The 17,417-nt window shown below is 44.2% G+C and overlaps 1 protein-coding gene across 1 annotated transcript in view; it reads right to left on the bottom strand.

Moving 5' to 3' along the window:
• The window catches only part of Prr14l (proline rich 14 like), a 55,163-nt gene that overhangs the window by 4,800 nt on the left and 32,946 nt on the right, over positions 1 to 17,417 (bottom strand). The window contains exons 5-8 of the mRNA XM_042666234.1: positions 12,677 to 12,751; positions 11,461 to 11,632; positions 10,790 to 10,896; positions 1,055 to 1,126 (exon numbers count right to left, since the gene is read on the bottom strand). Coding sequence (XP_042522168.1) covers positions 1,055 to 1,126; positions 10,790 to 10,896; positions 11,461 to 11,632; positions 12,677 to 12,751 — 426 coding nt within the window. The remainder of the gene's footprint in view (positions 1 to 1,054; positions 1,127 to 10,789; positions 10,897 to 11,460; positions 11,633 to 12,676; positions 12,752 to 17,417) is intronic.

Genomic DNA, 17,417 nt, shown 5'->3' with positions numbered 1-17,417 from the left:
GTGCTTGCCTTGCATGCATGAGGCCCTGGGTTCGATTCCTCAGCACCACATAAGCAGAAAAAGCCAGAAGTGGTGCTGTGGCTCAAGTGGTAGAGTGCTAGCCTTGAGTTGAAGAGCTGAGGGACAGTGCCCAGGCCCAGAGTTCAGGCCCCACAACCAACCAAGAAAAAAAAAACAAAAAACCCCTAGATAAAGTCCCAGGGCTTTTGCCTGGGCAAAAAAAAAAAAGATAAATGTCATTCATTTGAACCAAATTCAGACCCAAAGGTGGTTAAGTGAAACTGAATTTGGGTTTGGAATCCTACCTGAAGATCAGCGGTAAAGTCAGGAGTAGCCAGCCAGTCTGCATACTTGGTAAAAACACCATCACAGAGCTGGGAAGGTGGCTCAGTGGTAGAGTGCATCACATAAGCAAAAAGAAAAAAGCTGGATGTGGCGCTGTGGCTCAAGTGATAGAGCGCTAGCCTTGAGCTGAAGAGCTGAGGGACAGTGCCCAGGCCCAGAGTTCAGGACCCACGACTGGACCCAAACAAAAACAAACAAACAAACAAACGAAAAACCCAAAAAATACCACCACAAACCAGAGGAGGCTTCTGTGTCTACCTAGGCCACACGGATTTCTTCCCTGTCCTATCATGACTCGGGCTCAAGAGTGGGGAACTGGCCCAGTGCCAGTGGCTCACACCTGTAATCCTAGCTACTCAGGAGGCTGAGATCTGAGGGTCATGGTTCAAAGCCAGCCCGAGCATGAAAGTCGAGCACGAAAGTCGTGAGACTCTTATCATCTCCAATAAATCTCTAGAAAACTGGAAGTGGCGCTGTGGCTCAAGTGGTAGAGCGCATGCCTTGAGCTACAGAGTGCCGGGACAGCGCCCAAGCCCTACTACTGACCCCCCCCCCAAAAAAGCGGGGAACTAAAACCATCAGTTCTAGTTATTTCAACAACCCAATACTAGCAGAGCTGAACAAGCCTTTTCTATAGTAAAGGATTAGAGATTTACAGCAATCATTTCAGAGTTATACCTTCTCTTTCATCCCAGTCATGTTGTCCTACCTGTTCGCAGGAGGAGATTTGTAGTTCTTGTTGGTGTATATTTCTTCTAAACTGAATTCTTTCTTTTTTAACCTAAAAAGAGAAAAAATAAATTCTTCAGGGCCTCTACTTTATCTTATATTTTATATAGTGCCAGTACTGGGGTAGGAACTCAGGACCTCACATGCTTTTTCCCCTCTACCAGCTAAGCCACACTTCCACTTCTGGCTTTCTGCTAGTTCACTGGAGATAAATTTCTCAGCTTTGTCTGTCCAGGATGGCTTTGAACCATAATCCTCAGATCTCAGATTCTTTATGTCCTTCAAAGAAAATATAGTTTGGTTTCTCAACTCTACCATTTCCATTTGCTTACTCCAAACCTTTCTGTTAATACATTGACAGAACAAGAGGTTTTCTTGTTTTCTTTCCCAGGATGTCAATCTTCAACTTTATCAAACTAGGTCCATGTATGGAATTAGCAGGAATGATGTTTGGATTTTTATCTTGTGTGTGTGCTAATACTGGAGCTGAACTCAGGGCCTGGGCATTGTCCCTTAGCATTTTTGCTCAGGGCTGATGCCTAAACCTGACCATAGGAAATTCCTGTATGTTCCTCATAGGATTGGGATAAGCCAAACATATTTTAGGACACCATGGAAATCTGGGTGCAGTAGCAGTTTTCTTGCTGGGTAATGGTAGCTCATGCCTGTAACTCTAGCTAAAGATCTGAGAACTGAGGTTTGAAGCCAGCACAAGCAGAAAAGTTCAGGAGTCTCCTATCTCCAATTAACAACTAAAAAAGCTAGAAGTGGAGCTGTGGTTCAAGTGGCAGTACATCAGCCTTGCTCATAAAAGTTAAGTGAGAGCATGCGACTCTGAGTTCAAACCCTAGCGTTGGGGCTGGGAAGGTGTCTCAGTGGTAGAGTGCTTGCCTTGCATGCATGAGGCCCTGGGTTCGATTCCTCAGCACCACATAAGCAGAGGCCAGAAGTGGGGCTGGAGCTCAAGTGGTAGAGCGCTAGTGTACAGTTAAAGAGCTGAGGGACAGTGCCCAGGCCCAGAGCTCAGGCCCTGGACCGACAAAAAAAAAACCAGCACCATACACACACATCTTTTTCCTTTACACACACACACACACACCCACACACCCACACACCCACACACCCACACACACACACACCCCACACCCACACACACACCCACACACACCTTTTTCCTTTCCTATGTTGCCCAGTCTAATTTCAAGCTCATGGGCTCAAGAGTACCTCTGCCTGAGTCTTCCTAAAAAGAACAGGCCATGCCACTATACCAAGATTCATGCTGAAAACAACAAAAAAAAAAAAACCAAAAATATTATTTTAGTTTTACTTATTTTTTGCTGTACTAACTAGGGTTTGAATTCATGCCTCCAGCCTTTTTGCTATTTTTTTCTTTGTCCATCATAGGGCTTGAACTCTGGGCCTGGACCGTGTCTCTGAGCTCTTCAGCTCAAGGCGAGTGCTCTACCACTTGAGCCACAGTGCCACTTCCTTGTTTTTTTTGTTTTTTGTTTTTTTTTTGGGGGGGTCTGGTCGTGGGGCCTGAACTCTGGGCCTTGGAGCTGTCCCTCAGCTCTTCAGCTCAAGGCTAGCGCTCTACCACTTGAACCACAGCACCACTTCTGGCTTTTTTTTTTTTTTTTGTCGGTCGTGGGGCTTGAACTCTGGGCCTGGGCGTTGTCCCTTAGCTCTTCAGCTCAAGGCGAGCGCTCTACCACTTGAGCTACAGCGCCACTTCCGGTTTTCTGGTGTTTTTTTTTATTGGAGATAGGAGTCTCACGGTCTCTCCTGCCCGGGCTGGCTTTGAACTGCGATCCTCAGATCTCAGCCTCCTGAGTAGCTAGGATTACAGGCGTGAGCCACCAGCGCCCGGCCTGGCTTTCTTTTTGCTTATGTGGTGGTGAGGAATCGAACCCAGGGCCTCATACATGCAAGGCAAGCGCTCTATCACTGAGCCACCTTCCCAGCCCCGCTTCCTTGTTTTTTAATTTGTGCTGGTCCTGGGGCTTGAACTCAGGACCTGGCCACTGTCCCTGAGATATTTTACTTGGTGCTAGTGCTCTACACATAGCCCAAGCTCATATTAATCACCTGCTTTTTCCTGGGGATGGCCTGGACCACAATCCCATTTATGCTTCTCACTGGAGCTGTGATGACAGGCTTGCCTAATCACACCCAGCCTTTTCTGCTGATGGGAGTTTCATGAACTTATTTGCTTGGAACCTTGATCTTCCCAATCACAGCCTCTCCTGTAGCTGGGATGACAGCCCTGAGTGAGCATCAATTCCCAGCATAAAAACTGTTTTGTTTGGGCTGGGAAGGTGGCTCAGTGGTAGAGCGCTTGCCTTGCATGCCTGAGGCCCTGGGTTCAATTCCTCAGCACCACATAAGCAAAAAGAAAAAAGCCGGAAGTGGCGCTGTGGCTCTAGTGGTAGAGTGCTAGCCTTGAGCTGAAGAGCTGAGGGACAGCGCCCAGGCCCAGAGTTCAGGCCCCACGACTGGACCCCTCCCCCCCCAAAAAAACAACTGTTGGGCTGGGAAGGTGGCTCAGTGGTAGAGTGCTTGCCTTCCAAGCCTGAGGCCCTGGGTTCGATTCCTCAGCACCACATAAGCAAGAAGAAAAAAGCCGGAAGTGGCGCTGTGGCTCAAGTGGTAGAGCGCTAGCTTTGAGCTAAAGAGCTGAGGGACAGCGCCCAGGCTCAGAGTTCAGGCCCCACGACCGGACCCAAAAAAAAAAACAAAACAAAACTGTTTTGTTTGTTTTGTCAGTCATGGGGCTTGAACTCTGGGCTGGGCACTATCCCTGTGCTCTTCAGCGCAAGGCGAGAGCTCTACTGCTTGAGCCACAGAGCCACTTATGTTTTTCTAGTGGTTTATTGAAGATTAAGAGTCTCACAGACTTTCCTGCCTGGGCTGGTCTTGAAAGTGATCCTCAAATTTTAGCCTCCTGAGTAGCTAGGATTACAGGCATGAGCCACTGATGCCTGGCAAAACTTTTGTTCTTTTGCTTGGCAGTGCCGGGCATCAATCCAGGGCTTGGTGTATCTACTCTACCAGTGAACATTTAGTCTTACCATTAAACATGTATAAATAACTGGTTTATTGAGATGTTTACATGATAACTAATGATCACTATTTTAGCCTAGAATACATTCATAACCTCTAAAGGAAATCTTGTACCTGTTACGTTTGATTTGCTCTGAAACTTACCACTTGGTAACTGTTGAGCTACTTTTTTTTTTTTGGGGGGGGGGGTCCGGTCATGGGGCCTAAACTCTGGGCCTGGGCGCTGTCCCTCATGTTGAACTACTTTTTGTCTCTCATGCTTTTTTCTTTTTTTCTTGGGGTCCGGTCGTGGGGCCTGAACTCTGGGCCTGGGCGCTGTCCCTCAGCTCTTCAGCTCAAGGCTAGAGCTCTACCACTTGAGCCACAGCGCCACTTCTGGCTTCTTTTTTGCTTATGTGGTGCTGAGGATTTGAACTCAGGGCCTCATGCATGCAAGGCAAGCACTCTACCACTGAGCCACCTTCCCAGCCCTTTGTCTTTTTATATTGATTTTAACAAAATGTTTATTTTGTCAGGTATCAGGATGGCAACTCCTGCCTTCAAGTTAGGAGCATTTACATGGTAGATCTTCTTCCATCCCTTCACTTGGAATTTGTTTTTGCCACTGGATTCATTTTGTTACTGTTTTGTTGATGATATTTTGGGAGGGGGGTAGGGGGGATTGGTTATGTGGCTTGAATGCTGGGCCTGGCACTGTCCCTGAGCTCTTCAGCTCAAAGTGAGCGTTCCACCACTTGAGCCACAGCACCACTTCCGGTTTTCTGGTGGTTAACTGGAGATAAGAGTCTCACGGACTTTCCTTGCCTGGGCTGACTTTGAACCTCAATCCTCAGATCTCAACCTCCTGAGTAGTATAGGTGTAAGCTACTGGTGCTCAGCTTGTTCATGATTTCTGTATGTATATTCATGTTCTCTGCTGCTTTTAAGATCATTTTTATTTTTGGAATTGTGTAAATTCTATTTTTAGCTTTAGTTATTTTTCAGATAGTGTTTTACATTTTTTGCCTAGGGACCACTGACCAGCTACCTGTGTAGCTGAAATTACTGATATATACCACCATGATCATTTATTGAGACTATCTTTTTGCCTGGCGGATCCTTAAACTCCAATCTTCTTCTTCTTCTTCTTCTTCTTTTTTTTTTGGGTCCGGTTGTGGGGCCTGAACTCTGGGCCTGGGCGCTGTCCCTCAGCTCTTCAGCTCAAGGCTAGCACTCTACCACTTGAGCCACAGCACCACTTCCGGCTTTTTTCTTTTTGCTTATGTGGTGCTGAGGAATCGAACCCAGGGCCTCATGCATGCAAGGCAAGCGCTCTACCACTGAGCCACCTTCCCAGCTCCAAACTCCAATCTTCTTGATCTCCACCTCCTCAGTAGCTCAATTTACAAGTGTAAGCCACCATGTCCAGGTTGCAGCTTTTATATGACGCAAATAGGTATGAGTTTCTCTTTTCTTTTTTTGGTCAGTCATGGGACTTCAACTCTGGGCCTGGGCACTGTCCCTCAGCTCTTCAGCTCAAAGTGAGTACTCTACCACTTGAGCCACAATGCTACTTCTGGTTTTCTGTTGTTTTATTCGAGATAAGAGTCTCATGGACTTTGCTGCCCAGGCTGGCTCTGAACTGGGATACTCAGCTCTCAGCCTCCTGAGTAGTTAAGATTATAGGCATGAGCCACTGGCGCCCAGCTTCTTTTCTTTTTTTCTTGTACCAAAGTTTTAGTCTTGTCCATGCTGTTTTATAATATAACTGTAGTAAAAATAGAAGTTTATTGTCTAAAATTAATGCATTTTTATATAAAACAATTGCATTTTTTTCATGAGGAGGGCAGGTTTAGAGCTTCCAGGAAAAATGGCATGCAACATAGTATAAGAGGCAACTTAAAAGATACTTTTGGGCTGGGTGCTGGTGGCTCATCCCTGTAATCCTTGCTACTCAGGAGGCTGAGATCTGAGGACCACAGTTCACAGACAACCCAGGAAGGAAAGTCTGAGAGACTCTTATTTCTAATTAATCACCAGAAAACCGGAAGTAGTACTGTAGCTCAAAGTAATAGAGCTCTAGTTTTGGCAAAAGAACTCAGAGACAGTGCCCAGGCCTCAAGTTCTAGCCCCACAATTTTCACTGATAAGCATCTTGGGATAAAAGGCACACTGCCCTTTAACCAAGCAATGCCATTTTCTTACTTTCTTGAAGAGAACAGCTAAAGAGCTAAAAACCACTCACCAGGCCTCCAGAGACAAAGACTGAAGTACTCTACTGTGACTTTTAACTGTTTTACTTCTGCATGTCTTTCTCACCTCCTGCTCCCAATTCTTCCTATTTAACCTGAAGCCAAGGTCTTTACCCTGAAGATGGCCAAAGATGTACTGAAGTGCTATCTTCTATGGCTACCATGTGATAAATTACCTTCTTTCAATTCCTTATCCCTCTCCTCACAGGATTTGTCCCAGTGCTCAGAAATACCCAAGTTATGTTTTTAAAACAAACAAACAATCTTGACTCAAGCCTCAGGGCAGGAAGTAAGAAGGATGGAAGCTAGCTGGAGCAGCAGTCAGCTCAGCAGTCACAGGACTGTGTATGTGGACTCTGTTGACACACTCTTTAGCCCAAGGTGTTCCTGGTGGCTCCCCTGGACCCTGAGTGGTTCGACACAATTCTTCCAGTTCAATCTGCTGCTCCAGCCTCACCATCTATCCTCCTTACTCCATCTTCAGTACCAGCTCACAACCCAATCCCAGTGTGACTGGGCAGGTAAGACTTTGACCTTGAAACCATCTACAAGTTGTATGATCCAGGCAAATTATGTTGCTGGCCTGTATGCATGCCCACAGCCACTCAACTGTGGGAATGACAGGTCCTGATGGGTGAGGGGTGGGGGGTTGGGGGGTGGCACAAGCGTCTGGGACAGGGAAGGGAAAGACAGATGACTCCTAGGATATCCTGGTACTACTTTATTCCTTTGGTGCTGGTGAATGAACCCAGGGCTTGAGACATGCTAAGTTCATATTCTACTAATGAGCTACACCCGCATCCCTGAGGCATTGTATTGAGGTTGAGATATGCTAATATTATCAGGATATGGCAAAAAATGTTGGTATTATTTAGTCTCTGAACTAGGAAAAACCAGGGGAGACAAATTACCTATGATAACCAAACTTTGGGTGACAGTGGCTTTTATGTTCTACAAACAAGGCCTAAAGTAAGAAAGCAGGCATTTGAGGTGGGTTCCAATTTAGTATCTGAGAAGCTAAATTTATGGGGGTTGTGAATATAGGCCAGTGGTAGAATGTATACTTAGTGTGTAAGGAACTCTGCATCTAATCTCCAGTACCAATGCCTCCAAAAGCAATAAAGTAGAAGAACCAACTATAGAAATATTTTGTCTAGCTGAGCGCTGGTGGCTCATGCCTATAAACCTAGCTACTCAGGAGGCTGAGATCTAAGGATCTTGGTTCAAACCCAGCCAGGACAAGGAAAGTCCATGAGACTTTTTTTTTCTGAGTCCATGAGACTTTTTTTTTTTTTGTCGGTCGTGGGGCTTGACCTCTGGGCCTGGGCGCTGTCCCTCAGCTCTTCAGCTCAAGGCGAGCGCTCTACCACTTGAGCTACAGCGCCACTTCCGGTTTTCTGGTGGTTTATTGGAGATAAGAGTCTCACAGTCTCTCCTGCCCGGGCTGGCTTTGAACCACGATCCTCAGATCCAGCCTCCTGAGTAGCTAGGATTACAGGCGTGAGCCACCAGCGCCCGGCGTCCATGAGACTTTTATCTCTACTAAACCACCAGAATAACTGGAAGTGGTGCTGTGGCTCAAATGGTAGAGTGAGAGCCTTGAGCTGAAGAACTGAAGGACAGCGCCCAGGTCTAGATTTCAAGCCCCACAACGACTGACCAAAAAAACAAAAAACAAAAAACAAAAAAAACAACAAACCTCAAGAAACCTTTAGGGAGCTGGGGTTATAGGTTAAGTGGTTGCCTATATGTGCACAAGGCCCTGGGTTTAATTCTTAACAGTCAAACCAGACAAACAAAACAAAAAATACAAAACTTTTAGAGCTAGGACTGTAGCTCTGTATAGAATGATTACCTAATATATATAAGGACTAGAGTTTGGTAGGGCTTCTTAGCCCTACCAAAAAATAAATAAAGGAAAAAAGAGTACATCCTTAAACCCTTACAATTTTATACAAATAGTAGCATTCTATTAGATAGTTTGGCTGTAATGTAGCATTACTATTATGGGTATACAAATAAATATACAAAGTATATATATGGTAATATAAATTATTATACTTTTTTTCTTCCTTTAAAGACTCCAATGGCATTTTCTTCTTTTGAATTGATCTTCTGTAAATTATTTAATCATCCCTGCATTATGAACTGCTTTTTCAAATTAAAACTCTTGCCAGGCATGTTGATGCAAACTTGTAATCCTAACACAAAAGAGGTCAAGGAAGGAGGACTGGGAGAGTTTGAGGCCTTATCTCAAAATAAGGAGCAAGGGATATAGCTCAATGGTAGTGCATTTTCCTAGAATATAAAGGGCCCTGGGTTTAATCCACAGCACCACAAGAATTTAGCAAGCACAAAAACAAATAGTGCATGCTGGTACACCTCTACAATCCCAGTACTCAGGAGGCTGAGCCAGGAAGATTTCCAATTTGAGGTCAGCCTGGGGTATATCACCACTATCTCCAAAAACAACAAAATCCATAAAACTAGAAAATCAATATATTAAATATAGGAAAAGTAGAGTGGTAGAAGATTGTAATTAATGGTTAACAACTGTAATTATTATGTGAATCACTATAATAAATACAGTTGAGATTCTGTACAGAAAATCCTACTTGTTAAGAATTTGTATACTGTCTGCAAGGAGCTTATGGCTCATACCTGTAATCCTAACTACTCAGGAGGCTGAGATCTACAGATCATGGTTCAAAGCCAGCCCAGGCAAAAAAAAATCTGTGAGACTCTCCAATAAAACTATTCAGAGGGGGTTGGGAAGGTGGTTCAGTGGTAGAGTGCTTGCCTTGCATGCATGAGGCCCTTATGCACCACATAAGCAGAAAAAGCCAGAAGTGGCACTGTGGCTCAAGTGGTAGAGCGCTAGCCATGAGCTGAAGAACTGAGAGACAGTGCCCATGCCCAGAGTTCAGACCCCATGACCAAAAAACAAAACAAAACAAACAAAAAAACACAACTATTCATAATGAGCTGGGAATGCGGCTTAGTGGTAGAGAGCTTGCCTAGCATACATGAAGCCCTGGGTTCAATTCCTCAGTACAACATAAAAAGAAAAAGCTGGAAGTGGCTCTGTGGCTCAAGTGGAAGAGTGCTAGTCTTGAGCAAAAGAAGCTCAGGGTCAGTGCCCAGGCCCTAAGTTCAAGCCTCAGGACTGGCAAAAAAAAACTACTCAGAAAAAGCCAGAAGCAGTGCTGTGTCTCAAGTGGTAGAATGCTAGTCTTGAGCACAAAGAGGCTCAGGGACAGTGCTTAGGCCCTGAGATCAAGCCCCAGGACTGTCAAAAAAGAAATTCTTATTCATATTTTACAGATAAATTCCTGTATAAGGTTAAGGAACTTACCTTGGGTTATTAAGGAAATTCGGTTACATTTCCATTTACTGATGAGAAATGGAGCAATATTCATCAAAAGAAAATAGAAATCTGGAGATATTCTTTTTTTTTTTTTGTTGGTCGTGGGGCTTGAACTCTGGGCCTGGGCGCTGTCCCTCAGCTCTTCAGCTCAAGGCGAGCGCTCTACCACTTGAGCTACAGCGCCACTTCCGGTTTTCTGGTGGTTTATTGGAGATAGGAGTCTCACGGTCTTCCTTGCCCGGGCTGGCTTTGAACCGCGATCCTCAGATCTCAGCCTCCTGAGTAGCTAGGATTACAGGCGTGAGCCACCAGCGCCCGGCTGGAGATATTCTTAAAAATTAAACTCATAACACATTAAGTCCTTACCCACTGTTCTCAGCATTGGGAGCTTGGGCTCTGGGCCAGGATAACTTTGACAGACAGACAGGAGCCACATGTGCCATGACTGACACTTAGGACCTAATGCAGGTTTCTAAACTACTGAGTCTCAATATCGTCACCCCAACCTAACAGGCCAACAGTACTTACCTTCCAGAACTGAGATGAACTGAGATTATGTGCGCACAATATCTGGCACAGTAAGCTCAAAAAAAAAGAAAAGATTAAGGATGGAGCTGGAGGCCTGGCTCAGTGATAGAGCACATGTCTAGCAAGTGTAAAATCCCAAGTTCAAACCCCAGTACCAGCCAAAGAAACAGAACAGAACAAAACCCCAAAACAACAAAAATTAAAATATCTCTTCTAGGCTAGTACTCTATCACTTGAGCCGCATCTCCAGCAGAAATGTTACAAACATATATTCCATAACTAGAATATACTAAAACACATGGAAATGTAATGAAATCTCCTACAGTATAACTAATGTAAGCTAATAAAAAATACATATATAAATTTTGCACATAAACATTTAGCCACATGACTAATTAATTTAATATAAATTCCTAGAAGTAAACAGCACAAAGTAAATGACCATTTAAAGGGCAACTATATTTTGCCTAATAATTCTTCAAAATAGTAAATAGCGAACCCAATTTGTACTCAAGAAAGACCTCACCTTTTGGGTCGAGGCAGGCCCATTGGGGTAAGATTAGGATCTGGCTTAGGAATGGTTTTCCGTATTCGAATCTGTGAGACTTTCTTTGGCCTCTTCTCTGGCTCAACCTGTTTTTAAAAGTTCAGAAGGTATAAAACATTTTTAACAAAGTAACTGTCCCTAATACTCAAGACACTGTCCGTATTCTGCAGACAATTCTAGTAAGAAGCATTTCATAAAGCTCCTCATCTTACTTCAGCTGTGTTCACAACTGAGGTTATCAATGTGAAAATATACAATGGATGAGGTGGCCAGATATTGCACAACAAAACACCAGCATTCACTACCTTCTCTGAAGGCATTAAAGCAACTCAGTGACATAAGTCTCTAGAAAGGCAGTTAAATGCTGACTTGGTGGGGCTGAGGCAGGAGGATCACATGAGCCCAGGAGGTTGAGGTAAGTAACATAGTAAGATCTTGTCCCTAAAAAGAAACTAAATGAAAAACAAAGAAATCGAGTGTATCCTTTATTTGCCAAGGCCAAGCAGAAAACTTCTAGTTTAGCACTCTTCAGTACTCATCTGAAGCTGAACGTAGTGAAGGCACCTGGGCTGTCTACGCCTGCTATGTGATGTAAGTCAACGATTGAGACCAACGCCACTGTCAGTGGACCTCACTGGTGCTGTAATTACCTCTTTCTGTTCTGGAGGGCTGCCCTGAAGACGAGGGTGTGCTGCTGTCACACCATCCAGCTCATCAAACACAGGAACCTGGAACTCAGAGGCTGAAAGCAGGAGCTTGCTGACATCTGGTTCTGTTACCAAGCAAGACTTTGGTACCAAGGCAGTGAATGCAGGCTCTAGCCTAGCATCATGGAGAGAGAAAGAGAGAACCATATGAGAATGCTTGCTTTCTAACTTTTCAATGGGCAGCTAGACCTCTTTTCATCTCCAGCAAACTTGTTTTCTAGTTACTGGTATAGCCTGAGTCTACATATGTCAAAACTTACAAGAATCCAAAAAAGGAAATTGCAAAAATGAGATCCATTCATTTCAGTGGTATAGTTTTTATAAGGAAACAGGCCATGCTAGGCACTGGTAGCTCACACCTATAAACCGAGCTATTCAAGAGGCTGAGATTTGGGAATCTCAGTGTAAAGTCAGCTAAGACTGACATATTGCCAAATTCTTATTTCCAGTTAACCTAGAAAAAGCTGGAACTGGAGGCATGGCTCAAGTAGTAGAAAGCTAGCTGTGAGCTAAAATGCCAAGCAAGAATGCAAGACCCTGAGTTCAAGCCCCCGAACTGGTATTTTTAAAAAACAGGGGGAGAGGGGGCTGGGAAGGTGGCTCAGTGGTAGAGTGCTTGCCTTGCATTCATGAGGCCTTGGGTTTGATTCGTCAGCATCACATAAACAGAAAAAGCTGCAAGTGGCACTGTGGCTATGGCTCAAGTGGTAGAGTGCCAGCCTTGAGCTGAGGGACAGTGCCCAGGCCGAGTTCAAGCTCCATCACCACAAAAAAAAAAAAAAAAAGCTGGGCACTAGTGGCTCATACTTGTAAACTTAAGCTACTCAACAGGCTGAGATCTGAGGATCATGGTTCAAAGCCAGCCCAGGCAGAAAAGTCAGCAACACTCTGATCTCCAATAAACTACTCAGAAAAAGGCAGAAGTAGACCTGTGGCTCAAGTGGTAGAGTGCTAGCCTTAAGCAAAAACAAAATAAAAGCTCAGGAACAACACCCACGCCCTGAGTTCAAGCCCCAGCACTTGTAAACACACAAATAAAAGCACACTTGAGTCACAGAGATGTAGACTAGGTTTATAGAGATAAGAGGCCAGGTGTGCACCTTGTGTAACACATGCTACCTGTGAACACTTCTTGCATTCTCAGCTGCCAGAGGCTTACCTCACGTGATTGCCAATGGTACTGAATGTTGTGGTATCCACGCCTGGAAGAGGCACATATGGTAACCCGGTGTGGCTGAAGTGAAGCAAAAGCACAGAAGAGCAATTAGCACAGTGGGACACCAAGAAAAGTCCCAGGAAAGACAAAAAGCAGGAGAAAGAAAGATATGTGCCCATCACTGGAACAGAAGCAAGCTGACAGGAAGCTGATTTTCTCACGTAAATGGGATGAACTTAGATAGAGAGGGAGGAACAGAATAACATATTGTCTTTGGATATAACATCTTTTAATCACTTTGTTGAACATGATTTCATTAAATATTTAAACATTTAAAAATTGAATCACGGGCTGGGAAGGTGGCTCAGTGGTAGAGCGCTTGCCTTGCATGATGAGGCCCTGGATTCGATTCCTCAGCACCACATAAGCAAAAAGAAAAAAGCCAGAAGTGGCGCTGTGGCTCAAGTGGTAGAGCCGCTAGCCTTGAGCTGAAGAGCTGAGGGACAGCTCCCAGGCCCAGAGTTCAGGCCCCATGACCGGACCCCCCCCAAAAAAATAAATACAGTAAAAATAAAAATAAAAACTAAATCACGGCTGGGAATGTGACTTAGTGGTAGAGTGCTTGCCTAGCATGCATGAAGCCCTGGGTTTGATTTCTCAGTACCACATATACAGAAAAAGCCAGAAGTGTCACTGTGGCTCAAGTGGTAGAATGCTAGCCTTGACCAAAAGAAGCTCAGGGACAGTGTCCAGGTCCTGAGTTTGAGCCCCAGGACTGGCAAAAAAAAAGAAAAAAAAAAGCCGGGCACCAGTGGCTCACGCCTATAATCCTAGCTACTCAGGAGGCAGAGATCTGAGGATCAAGATTCAAAGCCAGCCCAGGCAGGAAAGTCCATGAGACTCTTATCTACAATAAACAACCAGAAAACTGGAAGTGGCACTGTGGCTCAAGTGGTAGAGCGCTGGCCTTGAGCTGAAGAGCTGAGGGACAGAGCCCAAGCCCAGAGTTCAGGCCCCACAACAGACAATAAATAAATAAATAAATAAATATCACAAGCTGAGTGCTGATGGCTCATACCTATAATCCTAGCTACTCAAGAGGCTAAGACCTAGCTGGGCGCCTGTGGCTCACGCCTGTAATCCTAGCTACTAAGGAGGCTATAATATGAGGATCATGGTTCAAAGCAAGCCTATGAGACTCTTATCTCCAATTAACTACCAGAATATCAGAAGTGGTGCTGTGGCTCAAGTGGTAGAGTGCTAGCCTGAACTGAAAAACTCAGGGACAGCACACAGGCCCAGAGTTCAAGCCCCACATCTGGGGGTGGGGGAAAGAGGCTAAGAGCTGAAGATTAATGTTTGAAGGCAGTCCAGGCAGGAAAAGTTCATGAGACACTTCAATTAATCAGCAGAATGCCAAAAGTGGAGGTGTGGCTCAAGCAGTAGAACACTAGCCTTTAAGCAAAAAACAAAAACAAAAACAAGTGAGAGTATGAGGCACCAAGTTCAAGCCCCAATTTGTATGTCATGTTGGATAGTTTTTTTGCACATCCCCATAGCTAGAACTAGTATGAAATTCTACTGGTTTTAGAATGTGGTGCATGCTTCATTAACAAGGTATCTGTCTGTGTGACAACCATACAATCCACACTTCCCTAACCAGCTGGGATGTGGCTTAAAACAAGCCCTCATGTGCTGGGTGGGGTGGCACACACTTGTAGTTCTAACTTCTTGGGAGGTTGAAGTGGTAGGATTATTTTAGCCTACACCCTGGTGAAAATAGTGAGACCAAGAAAGAAAGAGTCGTAGAGGAAGAAGGTGGAGGATTAGAGAGAAACAAAGCTTCATGTGCCACCCCTCCCCAGATTTAGCATGTATTAAAAAAAAAAAAAAAAGCTGCCCATCTAACCTGTATTATAGACTGCTGGAGAATAAGGTTCAAGTGAGAAAATCTGGCAGGTGCGGTGGTACATGCTCCTAATCCCAGCACTTTGGTGGCTGAGGCAGGAAGACTTTGAGTTCCAGGCCAGCCTGAGCTACATAGCAAGACCTTGTTGAGAGAGGAAGGGGACGGAAGGGAATGGATGTCCTATGGAAAAATAAGTCTTTGTTAAATTATTTTGGGGGCTATCCACTAATTCTTTGGGTAAACTCTTCTAAGTACCTTTAGAAAGACAGTAAACAGTACAGGCATACAATGTTAAGGCAGATTTAGAGCCAATAATAAAATGTCCCTACAAACACCACCCTTTCACCTTCTACCCAAATTTAAGTAAAATAAAATAGAAAGCTAAATAGAGAAAGAGAGAAAAGTCAGGTGGGAAAGAGTTCTGAGTGAAACAAACAGCTCCCAGGACACTAACCTCAGGAATAAACATATAAGGTCTTGGGTTGAGGAGAGTGGGAAGGGAAGAAAGCAACACAATTTAAAGCATAGACACACAGCAGAGCAGAGAACAATTCTGAGAATTCAGAGGCAAACAGCAAACTGGACAGTAAAAGCAGTGTACCATCTTTTTTTTTTGGGGGTCTGGTCGTGGGGCCTGAACTCTGGGCCTGGGCGCTGTCCCTCAGCTCTTCAGCTCAAGGCTAGTGCTCTACCACTTGAGCCACAGCGCCACTTCCGGCTTTTTTCTTTTTGTTTATGTGGTGCTGAGGAATCAAACCCAGGGCCTCATGCATGCAAGGCAAGCACTCTACCACTGAGCCACCTTCCTAGCCCCGTGTACCATCATTTTAAATGACTGATTTATTCTTGAGTACTTCCATGGTTGCATCATAAGAAGTACATATTTTTGGGCTGGGAAGGTGGCTCAGTGGTAGATCGCTTGCCTTGCATGCCTGAGGCCCTGGGTTCAATTGCTCAGTACCACATAAGCAAAAAGAAAAAAGCTGGAAGTGGCGCTGTGGCTCAAGTGGTAGAGCGCTAGCCTTGAGCTAAAGAGCTGAGGGACAGCGCCCAGGCCCAGAGTTCAGGCCCCACGACCGGACCCACAAAAAAAAAAAAAAAAGTACATATTTTTCTATTACCTACAGGACAAGTGCTCATAATTCATCTTTTAATTTCAATCAGAATTTTGTGAGTTTTGTGGTATTTTACTAAAACCCTTAATTATTCAGCCCTCTGCTCAAATGCCTGGGAAACTATACAACATCTTTGAGACAAGATTCCCTATGTAGGCTATATTGGTCTTGAACTCACAATTCTTTTGCATCACCTTCTAGAGATCTACTTTGGAGTACACATTCAGCTTCTCCAGCAGCTTGCTTTTCTCTCCTCTGCTGGTTCTGGGTTTTGAACTCAAAAGTCTCTCACTGTTGAATGGCTTGCTTACAGCTGGCTCTCTACAACTTGAACCATACCTCCAGTACAGACTTTTGCTGGTGTTTTGAGACAAAAGTCTCAAAAGACTTTTCTATTTAGTCTGGTTTTGAAATGCAATCCTTCAGTTTTTTAATCGATCAAAGGGCCTGAACTCTGGGCCTGGGTGCTGTCTCTCAGCTCTTCAGCTCAAAGCTAGCGCTCTACCACTTGAGCCACAGAGTCATTTCCAGTTTTTTTGTTTATGTGGTGCTGAGGAATCAAACCCAGGGCCTCATGTATGTGAGGCAAGCCCTCTACCATTGAGCCACCTACCCAGTCCAATCCTTCAGTTCTTAGCCTTCCGAGCAGCTAAGATGACAAGTGTGAGCCACTTGCATCCAGTTTTTATTTTGGGTACTGGGAATTGAATATAAAATTGTGGGCATGCTAAGCAAGCACTCTACTACTTGAGCCATTTCCTGGCTAACCAATAGATTTTTAATGATGCAGAATGGAAAAATCTGTGTCATTATGCCAAATGCACAAACAAGTGTCTCCCAAGTAATTTGGAATATCAGTGTTTTCTTTTCCTTTTTCTGCTGTTGTTTAATTTTTTTAAGAAAACAATAGCAAGGGCAAAAAGTTGTAAAATTTTATGTAAATAAAGTAGGGATCTAGAGGGCATAGCTCAAGTTGCAGAGCACTTGCTTAACAAGTACATGGCTGTGAGATCAACCACCAGTACTATTTTTTTTTTTTTTGCTAGTCCTAAGGCTTGAACTTAGGGGCTGGGCACTGTTTCTGAGCCTGTTTTTGCTCAAGGCTAGCACTCTAAAACTTGAGCCACAGTGCCACTTCTATTTATGTGGTACTGAGGAATCGAATCCAGGGCTTTCATGCATGCAAGGCAAGTACTCTACCACTAAGACACATTCTTAGCCCAACCCCCAAGTACTATTAAAAGAAAAAAAAAGAATTAAAGTAGGTATATTAGGCCCATAAATGATGATGTATATGCCTATAATCCCAACTACATGGGAGGTGGGAACAGGAGGATCATAGTTCAAAGTTAGCCCAGGCAAAGTTAACAGGAAATCATAAAAACAAAAAGTAAACTGGAGCTGTGATTCAAGTGGTAGAGCACTGAAAGCTAAGAGTTCAATCCCCAATAGTACAAAAGAAGGTAGAAAGATTTATCTAAAAGCTTTCTCAATCAAGGCTCCTTCTCTGCCACTTGAGCCACAGCTCCACTTCAGACTTTTTTGCTGGCTGATTAGAGATAAGAATCTTATGGACTTTCCTGCCCAGGCTGGCTCTGAACCTTCATCCTCAGATCTTAGCTTCCTAAGTAGCTAGGATTATAGGTGTAAACCACTAGCACCTGACTAAAGTAATTTTGTAGGGACTTGTTACTTTTAAAAAAAAATTTTTTTTTTTTTG

This window comes from Dipodomys spectabilis, unplaced genomic scaffold, assembly GCF_019054845.1.
Source record: "Dipodomys spectabilis isolate Male_0828 unplaced genomic scaffold, ASM1905484v1 ptg000363l, whole genome shotgun sequence".
Lineage (NCBI taxonomy): Eukaryota > Metazoa > Chordata > Mammalia > Rodentia > Heteromyidae > Dipodomys > Dipodomys spectabilis.
Note: the sequence above shows the minus strand (reverse complement) of the source record. Positions and strands in the feature narration are given on the sequence as shown.